Source organism: Sorex araneus, chromosome 3 (genome assembly GCF_027595985.1).
Source record: "Sorex araneus isolate mSorAra2 chromosome 3, mSorAra2.pri, whole genome shotgun sequence".
Taxonomy (NCBI): domain Eukaryota; kingdom Metazoa; phylum Chordata; class Mammalia; order Eulipotyphla; family Soricidae; genus Sorex; species Sorex araneus.
The window spans coordinates 197,448,455-197,464,807 of NC_073304.1; the positions used below are offsets into that span (position 1 = coordinate 197,448,455).

Below are 16,353 nucleotides of genomic sequence, written 5' to 3' on the forward strand. Positions count from 1 at the left end.
GTTCGGGCCACACATGGTGCATGGTGATGCTCAGGGGTTATTCCTGACTCTGCACTCAGGAATCACTACTGGTGGTGCTTGTAGGGACCATGTAAGATATCAGGGGACCATGTAAGATATCAGGGGACCATGTAAGATATCAGAGGTTGAACCTGGGTTGTCTGTTTACAAGGGAAACGCTCTACTTGCTGTACCATCTCTCAGGCTCCTAAATACTCCTAAAACTTTAAAAATATCTTAAGCAGAGCCAGAAAGATAGTACAGCAAGTAGAGCATTTACTTCCCATGCAGCTGACCCATGATCATTCCCTGCCATCTCATATGATTCCCTGAGCACTGCCAGTAGTGATTTTTGTGTGCAGAGCCTGGAGTAACCCCTGAGCATTGTTGAGTATGGCCCCAAAACAGCAATTACAAAACCAGAAACAAGTCTTAAGAATAAATGAGGTTGAAGAGAGTACAGCATGTAAGGTACTTGCTCTGCATGCAGCTGATCTGGATTTGATCCCCGGCACCCTAACTGGTTCCCCATGCATGTTAGGAGTGACCCCTAACTAGTGCCAGGAGGAAGCCCTCAGCGTGACTGGGTATGGCCCACCCTGTCTCCTTTGCCTCCTGATAAAAGAACTAATGATCGTTAATTTCAAAAGAATATTAAATTTTATAGCACATTTAGATACTTTACAATTTGCTACAATAAATGTGTGAAGTATAATAATGAGAGAGAATAAAAACGAATTAAGTCTTTCAAAAGCTATGCAAATGCCAGTTTTGCCCTCATGGTTGTATTTAGTAACTAAAGTTATTCCTACACTGGTATTGACTTATCACAGCTAACAGGTAGTACTGTAATTACTCATAATAAATAACATCGGTCTGATATTCAACATTTTGTTTTTTATTACAGTTAATGGGGAGAAGGAAAGACTTAACTGAAGAAATTAGAAATCTTTTGCTGGAAGAAATTCGGTGGTCAAATCCTGAATTTCCTTTGAAGAAATATTTTTCTTTGCTATTGAAAAAAAGGGCTGAGCATCAGGCACTTCCTGAGATTCATCTTAAACAAGGTTACTGGCAATTGGTATTATTTATGTGGACATTTTGGTTTTTGAAAACTAAAACTTAGTTGTTGACTCTTGGCTGGGAGGATTATTCAACTGATGTATAGTACTTTGTTAACCCTTACCAAGTTCTAGAGATGCAAGCCCAAACACAGCTATACTTATTTTCAAGTTATTATTTGAGGAAAACCTGAGTAAGATAAATGGAACTTACATATGTGGCGCATACAAAGGGCAGTTCAAAGAAGATACCCAGCTTCCTTTTAGTGTATTAGAGATTTATTATTTTTTGTTTTGTGGTCCACACCTGGCTGTGCCCCAGCTTATTTCTGCCTATGCTCAGGGATCAGTCCTGGTGAGGCTCGCGTTGACTGTATGTGGCCAACTTGGATTCAATCCCCAGAATCCTATATGGTCCTCTGAGTCCACCAAGAATGATTCCTTAGTACAGAGTCAGGAGTAACCCCTGAGCACTGCCAGGTATAGCCCAAAAATCCAGTCAAACAAAAAAGACTATTTTGATATATAAGAATATTTAGGAATGGTAGTAAGATTATGCAGTATTACTTTTTTTTTTTGGCTGATTGGTAAGTGTATTTTTTTTCTTCCTACTGGGGAGTTGTTGGACCATACCAGCTATGCTCAGGACTTACTCCTGGCTCTTGTGATCAGGGGTCATTCCTGGTAGTGCTTGGGACCATCTGCAGTGCCTGGAATTGAAACTGGGTTGACTGCAACCATAAGCCCTGTACTATTCAGCCCAGTTAAGACTGGGTCAACAATTTCTAATAAGTACACATTTCTATGATTCTCCAAATAGAGAGTTCACATCTAGAGGCTGATGTCAAAAAAAAAGAAACTAAAAGAAAAAGAGTGGGAACCGAATGTCATAAGTCAAAAAGAAAGAAACCAAATGAGTGTTCAGAAAGTCCAAAAATGGTGAACGGGAACTCAGAAGAACTTGACAAAAGAAGCTTTTCTGCTGGGACAAAGCTTGATTCTTCCAAAGATCTATCCTCTAAAACATCCAGGAAGAAGCAGTCGGCTTTGAACACAACATGTAAAGAGGAAACAGAAGCAGTGGAAGATCCTGATATTCTGATAATAGATGATGAAGACTCTATCTCAGAAGTATCTTTTGTTTCTGGTAAGTTTCTCCTGTGGTCCTAGGACTTTGTTTTTGGGCAGCCCTTGGGAATACTTGGGCTACTCCTGGTGTTCTGGGTAGTTGTGGAGAGGTTGCTTCTTGGACCATGTGGTACCAGGAATTGAACCTGGGCCTCCCACATGCAAATCTCACGTTCTTGTATGGTGAGCTTCCTCCCAGGCCCCTAATGTAGTTTTATTTTATGTACTTAATTTTGGTTTGGGCTCCACCCAGTATTGCTCCAGGACTACATCTGATCACCGGTGATTCCTGGCAGTGCTTACTGTTCTGGGGGATCAGACCTGGCCTTCTGCACACAAGTGTAGCCGCTTGGCCCTTAAACTATTTTCCTTGCCTCCTGAAATACATTTTTAAACTTGTCATGGACTTTATGTTGCTTAGTTTTTAAGAGTGGAAAGCTCTGTTGAGAAGAATTACAAATAAAAAGTTTGAAATTTGGGGCTAGAGCGATAGCAGAGCAAGTAGGGCGTTTGCCTTGCACGTGGCCAACCTGGGTTTAATTCCCACCATCCCATATAGTCCCCCGAGCACCTCCAGGAGTAATTCCTGAGTGCAGAGCCAGGAGGAACCCCTGTGCATTGCCGGGTATGACCCAAAAGGAAAAAAAAGGTTTGAAATTGCTTACTTAGTGTTTTGTAAATATAAATACTGATATAAATTGTTTTATGAAGCAGTAATACAAGTATCTGAGTTTTTATGCTGTGTCAATGAACACATTCTTTTTTTCCCCCTTTTTATTGATTCATCATGAGATACAGTTACAAAGCTTTCATATTTGAGTTTCGGTCATGCAGTGATCAATCACCCCTTCCTTCACCAATACACAGTTTCCACCAGAAAAATCCCCAGTATCCACTCCCCCCACCTCAAACCTTCCCTTGCCTGTGTGGCAAGGGAAGTCATTTCCACAATACTCTCTCTCTACTATGATTACATTCAATATTTCAACACCAGTCCCACCACCACTCAAACCTGCCGAAAAGACAATGCTAGACAATTTGTTTTGTATTGCTTGTTATAGGTAGCATATAATTCCAAAGCTCTAGACATTCTAAAATTTTAATAAATTGGATCTGGAGATATCTCTGAAGTGATCTGCTTGGTCCTGAGATTCAATGCGTGTGTATCTCTGGACCGTGTAGAAGCGAAGTAAGTAGCTAGGGGCAGTTTGTGGGCGTCATCCCAGAGTTCTATCAGGCGAGCGGAGGGAGAAGAGCTGGCTTCTCCCTTGTCCCTCGAGACCTGTCGTTTGCTGCTTTTGCTACCATGTACCTGGACTTTTTGTTGGATTCTAGAAGATGGCCGCCAGGATTCCAAGGGGCAGGTGGAGGAACAGCACCTACTCCCGTCTGGAGTGGCCCGGCGAAAGTGGCAGGAGGAATCTCTGCAGCAAGCTGCTGGGTCCTGAAAGTCGTGTGTCTCTGGATCATGAACACATTCTTTAATGTATATTCTCTGCTTTAGATTCTGGACCTGAAGATATCCTTTGGACCGAAAAATATCAACCTCAGAATGCCAGTGAACTCATAGGAAATGAGCTAGCTATAAAAAAGTTACACAGGTTGGTAAAATTTGTAAGAAATAAAAAATAGTTCATGAATTGTTACCTCACATAAAATTTTTTTTAAAATTTATTTATTTGCTAATTTATTGCTTTGGGGTCATACCAGCACTGCTCAGAGGTTACTTCTGGCTCTGCACTCAGGAATTGCTCCTGGCAGTGCTGGGGGGACCATATGGGATGCTGGGGGTTGAACCCAGGTTGGCTACATTCAAAGGAAATGCCCTACCAGCTGTACTAGTGTTCCAGCCCTTATGAGTTGTTTTATTTTTTAATTTTATTTGTACTAAAATCCGAGCTGGAGCAATAGCACAGCGGGTAAAGTGTTTGCCTTGCATGCAGCCGACCCGGGTTCGATTCCTCTGCCCCTTTCAGAGAGCGTAGCAAGCTACTGAGAGTATCCTGCTCACACAGCAGAGCCTGGCAAGCTACTCTGGCATATTCGGTATGCCAAAAACAGTAACACCAAGTCTCACAATGGAGATGTTACTGGTGCCCGCTCGAGCAAATCGATGAGCAGTGGGATGACAGTGAGTGATACAGTAATACTAAAATCCAGAAATTATAAATAAGGTGTGATAAAAATCTTTCTTAAAAATTATGCACTTAGGGGCTGGAGCGATAGCACAGCGAGTAGGGCGTTTGCCTTGCACTCGGCCGACCCAGGTTCGATTCCCAGCATCCCATATGGTCCCCTGAGCACCATCAGGAGGAATTCCTGAGTGCATGAGCCAGGAGTAACCTCTGTGCATTGCTGGGTGTGACCCAAAAAGCAAAATATATATATACATATGTATGTATATATGCATTTAAAGTAAGAACTAAATCTCTTTTACCACTATTTAAATGTAAAACCTTCCAGAAAAATATTTTTTGTTTTGTGTTTTTCACCAGCTGTGCTCAGGGCTTACTCCTTGTGCTCAGGGGTCACTCATAACTATACTCAGGGAACCATGTCTGGGTTTGTTGTTTGCAAGGCACACCCACTACCCACTGTACTCTCTCTTCAATCTCCCCCCAAAATTTTTATACATATATTCCTTTTTTCTAATAAATAGGATATATTGCTATTAATTTAGGTCTATAGTGCTTTTGGAACAGTTTACACTTCCAAAAAGATTTGAAAACAGAAAGTATTAACTTTATTATGTAAAATTAATATGGTCTTTATCTGGTTTGGGTGTGACTCCTGGCACCCCATATGGTCCTTCGAGCTAGTCAGGAATGATCCTTGAATGCAGAGTGAAAGTAAGCCCTGGGCATCAGGGGGTGTGACTCAAAAGAAACCAAAAATAGGCAGAGGCTGTCCTTCACAGCATCAGTTCCTACCCCACAGTGGGATTGGGAGAAGGTGGTCCAGGCGGGTACTGATTGGGAGTATCGGTCTGTATTGAGACAGGAGCATACATTTGGCAAGGGGAGTATACCCCTACACCTAGTTGTACTCAGGGCTTACTCCTGGCCCTGTGCTCAGGGATCATTCCTGTTGCTTAAGGGATCATGTGTGATGCTAGGGATTGAATCCAGTCAGCTGCTTGCAAAGCTAGTACCTTACCTGATGTCCTTACCTCTGGCCTTCATGAATTTTTTTTTTCTATTTCTTTTTTGGGTCACACCTGGTGATGCTCAGGGGTTACTCCTGGCTCATGCACTCAGGAATTACTCCTGGTGGTGCTTGGGGGACCATATGGGATGCTGGGAATTGAACCCGGGTCGGCTGCGTGCAAGGCAAACGCCCTCCCCACTGTGCTATCGCTCCAGCGCCCTCCATGAATTTTTTTTTTCACCTCTTTTTTTTTTTTTTTTTTTTGGTTTTTGGGTCACACTCGGCGATGCACAGGGGTTACTCCTGGCTCTGCACTCAGGAATTACCCCTGGCGGTGCTCAGGGGACCATATGGGATGCTGGGATTAGAACCCGGGTCGGCCGCGTGCAAGGCAAACGCCCTACCCGCTGTGCTATCGCTCCAGCCCCCATCCATGAATTTGTTTTGTTTTGTTTTTTTTTTTTGCTTTTTGGGTCACACCCGGCGATACTCAGGGGTTACTCCTGGCTTTGTACTCAGGAATTACTCCTGGCAGTGCTTGGGGGATCATATGGGATGCCGGGGATCGAACCCGGGTCGGCCGCATGCAAGGCAAACGCCCTACCCACTGTGCTATCGCTACGGCCCCAGATCCATGAATTTTTTTTAAACTAGAAATATAAAGTGATTTTGAAGGAACTGCCACAAATTTCATTAGGGTTATTACAAGTGGTATGTGCACCAAATTGCCTTTGTACTATTATGCCTGAATTCTGAAACTCATCTTGCCCCAAGGATCTCATGTAAGGTGTTGAATCCATGATAATTAATATTTAGAACCTGGCAGTGTTCTAAGGACTTGATTGTTGTAGATGATGTATTATTTTGGTTTTGGAGTCACACCCTGGACCTAGTGGTGCCAATGCTAGAACCCAGGTTTCTTGCTTGCATGTGCTCCAGCCCTTTGAACCATCTCACCTAACCCCATAGCTCATTTATTTACTCCTTAGAGCGATACATGAAGGTAGACACATTATCCTCATGTCAGAGATAAGCGGTAGATGGGGCTGGAGCAATAGCACAGCGGGTAGGGCATTTGCCTTGCATACGGCTGACCCAGGTTCGATTCGCAGCATCCCATGCGGTCCCCTGAGCACTGCCAGGGGTAATTCCTGAGTGCAGAGCCAGGAGTAACCCTTGTGCATCTCTGGGTGTGACCCTAAAAGCAATCAATCAATCAATCAATCAATAACTTTAAAAAAAAAAGAGATAAGCGATAGAGATTGAGCCATTTATTAGGTTGTCTGGTTAGAAAGTGATTCAAACTGAACTTAAAAGTGATTTAAAAGTGATGAGTGGTTGAGTTTCAGACTAGAACTTAATCTTTCTGTTTATACTTTACCTTGTATGTTAGACTTAGTTTAAGTAGTGACATGAGGAATGTATAATGATGTCCTTCATGGCATGATGTAGTCTACCCAAGGAATTCATAGTTGCTGGTTTTTTGTTTGTTTGTTGTTTGTTTTTTGTTTCAGGTGAGTATTGTATCTTTTCTCATACTCATGTACTTTTAGGCTTTTCCTTTTGAAATCTGGTATGAGCAGCGTAAATCTTTGCATATAAACTGTCAAAACACATAGTCCTTTTTGTGCCATAATTACTTTAAATTACTCATGCTCATATAAAGGCAATTTATTTTTCTGTGGATTCCAAAGTACTATGAAGCACTCAAGAACTAACAATAGACCTTAACTACCTGTAGGCATTATTTAATCTATAATTTAAGAAATACCTATGTTCTGTGAATTATTTTTTAATAATATCTATTTTCTTTTGTCAGTTGGCTGAAGGACTGGAAAAGAAGAGCTGAATTGGAAGAAAGACAAAATTTGAAGGGAAGAAGGGAGGAAAAACAGGAAGGTATTTGAGTCATTTTTCTTATTTCATTAAACATTTGTAGAGTTATTGGGTTAAAATAATAAATAATAATAATAATAATAATAATAATGTGTATGTGCAGTGTTGGGAATTGTACTTGGGCTTCTTCACTCATACAAGGCATATATATGCTCCACTACATTCCAGGTCAAGTTTTTAGCATTTATCAGTAAGAAGTTTGTGGATGTGGACCCTTGGGTTTTGCGAGGCAGAATTATTGCTTAAACAATGAATGTTTTGTGTGCATTTAAATGGTGTTTCAGATCTGTTCGATGTGGATTTTAAAGGCAGCTCGGATGACGAAGACACCCGCCTCTGCAACACTGTGCTTATAACAGGGCCGACTGGGGTGGGGAAGACAGCTGCCGTGTACGCATGTGCTCAGGAGCTGGGATTCAAGGTCAGTTGGGGGAGAATACCACTGTCATCATTCATGCGGCGTTTCAGGAAAATGCAAGCCATCCTCCCTTTCTTGCCCCTGTATTTTTCTTTCAGATATTTGAAGTGAATGCTTCTTCTCAGCGCAATGGCAGGCAAATTCTGTCTCAACTGAAGGAAGCTACCCAGTCCCATCAAGTGGACAAACAAGGTGTCAACTCACAAAAACCTTGTATTTTTAATAACTACAACCCAGGCAAGTCACCAAGTAAGTAAATCAGTTTCCTTCAGTCATGACTCTTTGGGAGGGAAAATTGTCTCAGAAAGTAATTTTGATAACTAGCATGGTGCTATTTGTTTTTTATCTTTTCTTATACATATACATGGGTCTTCCCTCCAATTTACCTGGCTCTGCACTCAAGAATTACTGCTGGCAGTGCTGAGGAGACTATGTGGGATGCCAAGAGATCAAACCCCAGGTCATCTGCTTGCAAGGCAAGCGCCATACCCGCTGTACTGTTGCTCCAGACCCTATTGTTTTATTTATTTCTATTTTCCACTTCCCTTCATGGTTATTCCAAGAACTGATGTGGTCGTGCTATCAGTTGCAGTGCTCACATCTTTGGTGCTTGCTAGGCTGCACGCATTTTTTATTTTTGGCACACACACCCATTTATGTTCACCAGTGATTGTGCCTCTGCTGTGACACCGGGGATCTTGAATAGCAGAGCTGCCAGGACAGCACTCAGCATGTTGGGGCAGTGCCAGGGATCAAACTCGCAGGCTCATGGATGAAGTATACTATTCCATTATTGCTTTAATATTTCGGATGTTTTTGGCGTCCGGTATTACTGTATCTCACCCATCACAAGAGTGTCAGTATCCCTCCACCTATGTCCCTACGTCCTTTTCTTCCATGCTCCTCCATTTCCCTCCACCTCCCCACTTGGCAGACTCTGCTCTCAAGGCAGAATCTTAGAGTTTTTTGGTTTAGTTTTTTATTTTTCAACTGAACACAGTCTGTCCTTCCCTCTGTTTCTTTCTACTCCACCTGTGATGACTGAGATCATCCGGTATTTATCTTTGTCCTTCTGACTCACTGCTCTTAACATGACTCTTCACTTCATTCAGGTTATAGGAAAAAATGCAAGATTCCATCTTTGCTCGTAGCCGAGTAGTACTCCATTATGTCTATACCCCATATTCATTTATCTGTTTATCTGTTGTTGGGTATTTGGTTGTTTCCAGACTTTGTAAACCTTACTGCAGTGACCATAGGTACGTGTGCCAGAGATCCTCAGGCTTTGTTGGGATCTCACTGCCGAGCTGTAGGGATCCACTCGGGCATGTAGGATGGTGCCTGGGGGTGAACTCGAAGCCTCACAAGCCTCAGGTTTGCAGGGCCCGTGCTCAGCAGCTGACTTATTACCAGGCCCTGCCTACAGCTGTTCTTAAACTTTGTTCCTTTATTTGTTTTTGGGCCACAGCCAACAGTTCTCAGGGCTTATTCCTTGCAGGCTCAGGGGACCTTATGGAGGCTAGGAATCAAACCTGAGTTGGCTGTGTTCAAGGCAGATGCCTTACTTGCTGTACTGTTGCTTCAGCCCCCGTTCTTTTTTTTTTTTTTTTTTTTCAGAATCTGTTCATTTATTCTGTTTTGACACTGTAGCTTATAAGAAAAACAAAACACATAAAACAACCCCATTTTATATAATACTATAACATAAAGTATACAATTTTCTGTGATAATAATAGCATCATTTGTATAGAATTGTGGAGATTACGTATTTTCTTTTATACATAAAGCAATTAAAACAGTTACTGGAATAGTGGCTATTTGTTATTGCTATTACTATAAATATGGTATACATAAACTATATGGAGACTTAAAATGTTAATATCGATGTTATCCCATTATCTTTCAGCATGATACTATGTTTCAAGCACCCACTTAAAAAAATATACATCTTAAAAAGTTAGGATTCAGGGACAGAGTGATAGAATAGTAAAGTATTGCTTTGCAGATGGTCAACTCAAGTTCAGTCCCCATCACCACACTCCAAGCCCTGCCAGGAGTGATCCATGAGCATAAAGCACTAAACACACAGTCCCAAACAACAACAACAGCAGCAGCAGCAGCAGCAGCAACAACAACAACAACAACTTAGTACTGTGGAAAAATTAGAATAAAAATGGTAGCCTAGTCACCAGCATCTCATATACTAAAAGCCACATATAGAAACATGAACATCTTTTTTTTGACTTTACCACTGGATTTGTTAATAGTACAGTTTCTCAAAAGTAGATAATCCAATATAAGAAAATCTAATTCCTAATTTTTCCAGTAAAGTATAATGGCAAAATTTTGATACAAATTTTAGTACAAAAGATTATAACATAGAATATAGGTACATTATGGTCCTTAAAATAGTTAAGCTAGGCCAGAGCAATAATATAGTGCCTTGCGTGTGGCTGACCATGATTCAATCCCCAGCATTCCATATGGTTCCCTGAGCACTGTCAGAATGATCCCTGAGTGCAGTGCCGAACTAAACCCTTACTCCCCTCAGTGTGTGGCCACCCTCCCCCACAAAAAAAATCCAGAAAGGTTAAGCTGAGTCCTTTACTGATGAAGAAACTAAAATCAAAGGTCAAGTGGCTTACCAAAGCTACTGGTAGTCTGCTGTGTTCCCCAATAGTGTGGCACTTCTTATGGGTTATCAGGGCTTATTGTTTCATAGAACAATGCTCCTTTTAATCAAGAAATGTTGTGTAAGGCATACTATCCTCTCCACCTACCACAGGGAAGCTACTTCCTCCAGACATCTTCTGTTTGCTCCTGATTATTCAGGTGATCAATTATTTTATGGCTCCTCCCATTTCCTGTCATTTTATTTCCTTGTTCATAGTTAATTATGACAAGAGAGGAAAGAGAGATAAAACACTTAATTTTTTTTAACACTTAATTTTTTTTTATTAGTGGCATGGTGGGGGGTTGAAAGGATCAGCCCCTGTTCTTGAACTTTATTCTGGCATGCACTTATATGCACCTATGCACCTACTAGAAATTGTAATTTTCTTTTCTTTTTTTTTTTTTTTTGATTTTTTGGGTCATACCTGGCAATGCACAGGGGTTACTCCTGGCTCTGCACTCAGGAATTTTTCCTGGCGGTGCTCAGGGGGCCATATGGGATTCTGGGAATCGAACACGGGTCGGCCTCATGCAAGCAAACGCCCTACCCGCTGTGCTATCGCTCCAGCACAAGAAACAGTAATTTTCAAATCTATTAAATCATTTTTTTGGTGGGACCATACTATATTTAGTCCAGGACTAATTTTATTGCATTATTTAGGTAGACATTTAGGTGTTATGTTGCATTATTTAGGCAGACATTAGCAGGCATTATTATTACTTTTTTATTTTTTGCTTTTTTGGGGTCACACCTGGAGATGCACAGGGGTTACTCCTGGCTCTGCACTCAAAAATTACTCCTCGCAGCGCTCAGGGAACCATATGGATGCTTGGAATCGACCCCAGGTCAGCTGCGTGCAAGGCGAACGCTCTACGTGCTGTGCTATCACTCCAGCCCTATATTATTAACATTTCTTAGGCATCATATTACATTATTTATCTATTATCCTATTATTATCATCTTGTGCCCTAGGGTGAGTTTGACATCCTTGCCTGTGGAAAGAACTATTCCCAACTCTCTGAGATGCTTTCTGAATTATCTGAATTATTTAACTTTAAATCTAATTTGTGGGGCTAGAGCAATAGCACAGCATGCAGGGCGTTTGCTTCGCACGCGGCTGACCCAGGTTTGATTCCTAGTATCCCATATGGTCAAAATCTAATTTGTTTGGGGCTGGAGCGATAGCACAGCCTGTAGGGCGTTTGCCTTCCACGCGGCTGACCTGGGTTCGATTCTCAGCATTTCATATTGGTCCCCTGAATAATTCCTGAGTAATTCCTGAGTGTAACCAGGAGTAATTCCTGAGTGTAGAGCCAGGAGTAACCCCTGTGCATCGCCGAGTGTGACCCAAAAAACCAAAAAGAAAAATCTAATTTGTTTCTGGCAGAAAAATTAAACTCTCCTCGGAAAGTTGTTACCTCACCAAGGAAACTTCCTCCATCATCACCAAAAAGTACTGGAGCAAAGCGAGCGCTTCCCAAAACTTTGGCAAATTATTTTAAAGTGTCTTCCAAGACGAAAAATAATGAAGTACTTCTGGAAAAAAATAAAGGTAAGACACTAAGTTGAAAGGATTTTTTTACGACTCTTCAGACTCTTCATTTTACTTTTGGGCCACTCAGTGGTGCTCAGGGGTCTATGCTTGGGGCTGAGCCCTGTGGTGCTCAGGGACCTGTTTTAGAGATCAAACCTGGAGCTCTCACATACTGAACATGTGCTTCTTTGTTCTAGCTGCCCAGCCTGTAATTTGACATTTTGATGTTAATGATCCAGACACATTAAAATATTATAAACTGTCATGAGTTCTTTATTTTGTTTTGTTTTGGGGCCATACCTGGCAATGCTCAGGAGATACTCCTGTCTTTGCACTCAGGAATTATTCCTGGAAGGACTCAAGGACCATATGGGATGCCAGGGATTGAGCCTTGGCTGGGCATCTGGAAGGCCAACACCCTTCCCCCTGTACTATCACTCCGGCCCCACGAGTTCTTATTTTTACTAAACCTCAGCTATACTGAATATCCTGCATATAGAAGGTTTAATATTTTGTTTGAGTTTTGATACGGGGTTTCATTTTAGCTTCTTTTGTAGAAATAGCGTTCTGTTTTAAAAGTTGATTTTATCTAAAATAATTTTATCTTTGCAGGAATCACAAATTCTTTTGAACAGAAACAAATTTTTCAGAGTGGTTCTACAAACACAACAAACTCAAATGTCAAAGAATTTGGAGCAGAGGAACTCAACAGGAAAAATGCCACATCTCTTATTCTTTTTGAGGAGGTAGGTTTATAGAGGTGTACATTTGTGAGTGATATGTTGTGGTGAAAGCTTATGCTTTACTTTTGGTGAAAGCTTATGCTATACTTTTTTATGTCATGAGTTCTTTATTTTGTTTTGTTTTGGGGTCACACCTGGCAATGCACAATGGTTACTCCTGGTTCTGTACTCTTGATGATGTTTGGGAGACTATATGGGATACTGGGGATGGGACCTGGGTTGGTCACATGCAAGCAAAAAATCTCTACCCACTGTACTATTGCTCCAACCTCTAAAAGCTATCCTAACGACTCTTGAATATTGTACTCTAAAACAGAGGCTCTTATATTTATTTGTCTTACTACCCCCTTTTAAGGAAAAATGTCACTCAGAGCACCGACAAATCCTTTTTCAAGCGAATAAACAGAAAACATCCCCCTCCACCTGAGGCTGCTACCTGTAAATGTTAGGGATGCTTGCAGCTAATTAGGTTTTTTCACTTGTATCTACTTGAAATAAAATTAAACTGCTACCATGGAGCTTTTCCAAAAGATGATTAATGCAAGTAAAGGTTATGAATTATTGTTTAGTCAATGTAGAGTTTATCTGATCGATGCTTAGTTATTAAATATTAAATTATTAATTTTTTAAACTCTTGAATAGCGTAAGACAGTAAGCTTGGAATGTGGCCTAACTTCATAGTGTTAATAAATTCATAAACTTTATCTCTAACCAACATGTAATTTAGCTGCTGTGTCTGCACAACAATGATGTGATATGTGTTTTATTACTCAGTACATTAATATTTCAATGAATGGTTCTTAGGTTGATGTCATTTTTGAAGAAGATGCTGGGTTTTTGAATGCAATCAAGACATTCATGGCAACCACTAAGAGACCTGTAATCCTTACTACAAGTGGTAGGTAACAGTGATTGATAGCTACTACTTTTAGTTAAATTTTTTTTTCTTTACAATTTGGTTCACACCCAGCAATGCTCAGGGGTTTACTCCTGGCTCATTCACTCAGGAATTACTCCTGGTGATATTGGGGGGGACCATCATCATGGAATGCCGAGAATAAAAGCCAGGTCTTCTGTGTTCAAGGCAAACGCCCTACCTGCTCTACTATCATTCCGACCCCAAGTTAAAATATTTTGGGAAAGCTGATTTTTTGTTGTTAAAAATGCTATTCTTGGGGCCGGAGCGATAGCACAGCGAGTAGGGCGTTTGCCTTGCACACGGCCGACCCGGGTTCAATCCCCGGCATCCCATATGGTCCCCCAAGCACTGCCAGGAGTAATTCCTGAGTGAAAAGCCAGGAGTAACCCCTGTGCATCGCTGGGTGTGACCCAAAAAGAAAAAAAAAAAATGCTATTCTTGTTAAAAATTTGCTTTTGGGCTGGGGCTATCGCTAGTGGAAAAGTACCTGCCTCATCACTCTTCATGAGGTCTTTATACATGCCACCAATCATATTAGCACTTTAGCACTGTAGCACTGTCATCCAGTTGTTCATTGATTTGCTCAGGCGGACACCAGTAACGTCTCCATTGTGAGACTTGTTACTGTTTTTGGCATATCGAATATGCCACGGGTAGCTTGCCAGGTTCTGCTGTGCTCGCAGGATACTCTCGGTAGCTTGGCGGGCTCTCTGAGAGGGACAGAGGAATCGAACCCCGGTCAGCCTCGTGCAAGGCAAATGCCCTACACACTGTGCTATTGCTCCAGTCCACCAACCACATTAAAAAAGAAAAAAATTCTTTGGGTCCAGAGAGATAGTACAGCAGTTAAGGTGCTTGCTCTACACGTAGCTGATCCAGTCAATCCCCAGCATCTCATATGGTCCTCTGAGCACGACACGGAGTTATCTCTGAGCACAAAGCTAGGAGTAATCCCTGAGCACAAAGCTAGGAGTAAGTCCTGATCACTGCCCGGTGTGATCCAAACAAAAACAAAAAACAAAGTTTATTTAAAGTTTGCTGGTAAATCAGAGTGAAAATATGGCAGATAAGGTACTTGCCTTTTATGTGGTAAGGCCAGGTTCATTTGTTCCCTGGCATCCTATATGGTCTAACCCCACCAGAAGTGATCCTTGATCTCAGAGCCAGGAGTAAGCTCTGAGCACTGTCAGATGTGGCCCAAAAAACAATAAAGTTTGCTGATGAATTGTGTATTATTTTTCCTCCCCAAATAAGGAGGCTTCTAGGTAGAACTGTTTTTTGGTTTTGGAGTCACATCTGCCAGTGCTCAGGGAAATTCCTCCTGGCTCTGTGCTCCCAGATCACTTTTGGTGGGCTTGGGAGTTAATAGGCTCAGGGATCAAACCCAGTTTGGCTGTGTGCAAGGCAAATGCCCTACCTGTTATACTATCACTCTACCTCTCTAAGTGGTTGTGTTGTTTTGTTTTTAAGTTAGTTATTTTATTTAGTCACTGTGAAGTTACAAAGTTATTCATGACTGCGATTTAGGCATACAGTGTTTCTTTTTTTTTTTTTTTTTTGGTTTTTGGGTCACACCCAGCGATGCACAGGGGTTACTCCTGGCTCTTCACTCAGGAATTACCCCTGGCGGTGCTCAGGGGACCATATGGGATGCTGGGATTTGAACCCGGGTCGGCCGCGTGCAAGGCAAACGCCCTACCCGCTGTGCTATTGCTCCAGCCCCTCTTTTTTTTTTCTTAATTTGAAATAATTTTTATTGAATGACCAGAGATACACACAATTACAAAGTTGTTCATGACTGGGTTTCAATCATAGAATGTTCCAGTGCCCATCCCTTCACCATTTCCTACCACTAGTGTCTCTAGTTTTCCTCCCAGTCCCACCCCCATTCCCCACCCCTATTCCCCAGCCCACCCCAGCCTGCCTCTATAGTAGGTACTTTTCTTCTTTCTCTCTCTACTTTCTCTCTCTTTCCTTCTGGGCATTACAGTTTGCAATACAGTTGCTAACAGGTTATCATGTATATCCCTTTATCTACTTTAAGCACTCAGTTCTTATCCAGAGTCATGATTTCCAATTATCATTGTCATATTGGTCCCTTCTCTATCCTAATGCCTTCCCCCCACTACTGGTGGCAAGCCTCCAACAGCCCTTGTTTTTACTGTTCATAGTATTAGTCTCATATTTTGTTTTTTCAAATCTCACAGATGAGTGCAGAATTCTATGTTTGTCCCCCTCCTTCTGACTCATTTCCCTCAGCCTGATAGTCTCCGCATCCGTCCATGTATAACAAATTTCGTGACTTGATTTTCCCTGGTGACTGCATGGTATTCCATTGTCTAGATAAACCAGTTTCTTTATCCTGTTGTCTGTTCTGGGGCACTCAGGTTGTTTCCAGATTCTGGCTGTTAATAGTACTGCATTGAACCTAGAAATGCTGATGGCATTTCTGTTGTGTGTTTTTGGGCTCCAAGGGTGTATTCCCAGAAGTGTGGTATTGCTGGGTCATATGGAAGCTCTACTTCTAGTTTTTTTGAGGAATGACTGTGTATTGTTTTCCAAAAAGGCTGGACCCATCAGCATTCCAATCAACAATGAATGAGAGTCCCTTTTCCCCCACTCCATTCTGCACCAACACTAACTACTTTTGTTCTTTTTGTTGTGTGCCAGTTTCTGTGGTGTGAAATGAGATCTCATTGTTGTTTTGATTTGCCGCTTCATCATGATTAGTGATGTAGAGCATTATTTCCTGTGCTTTTTGAGCATTTGTATTTCTTTGAGGAAGCTTCTGCTCATTTCTTCTCCCCATTTTTGATGAGGTTGGATGTGTGTG

General features: G+C 41.6%; 1 protein-coding gene across 1 annotated transcript in view; it reads left to right on the forward strand.

Annotated features, from left to right (window-relative positions):
• ATAD5 (ATPase family AAA domain containing 5) overlaps window positions 1–16,353 on the forward strand; it is a 58,635-nt gene that overhangs the window by 31,524 nt on the left and 10,758 nt on the right. Inside the window, exons 9-17 of the mRNA XM_055131788.1 lie at window positions 908–1,067; window positions 1,882–2,208; window positions 3,694–3,790; window positions 7,156–7,235; window positions 7,517–7,653; window positions 7,749–7,899; window positions 11,712–11,876; window positions 12,471–12,604; window positions 13,406–13,499. Of these exons, the coding sequence (XP_054987763.1) occupies window positions 908–1,067; window positions 1,882–2,208; window positions 3,694–3,790; window positions 7,156–7,235; window positions 7,517–7,653; window positions 7,749–7,899; window positions 11,712–11,876; window positions 12,471–12,604; window positions 13,406–13,499 (1,345 nt within the window). The remainder of the gene's footprint in view (window positions 1–907; window positions 1,068–1,881; window positions 2,209–3,693; window positions 3,791–7,155; window positions 7,236–7,516; window positions 7,654–7,748; window positions 7,900–11,711; window positions 11,877–12,470; window positions 12,605–13,405; window positions 13,500–16,353) is intronic.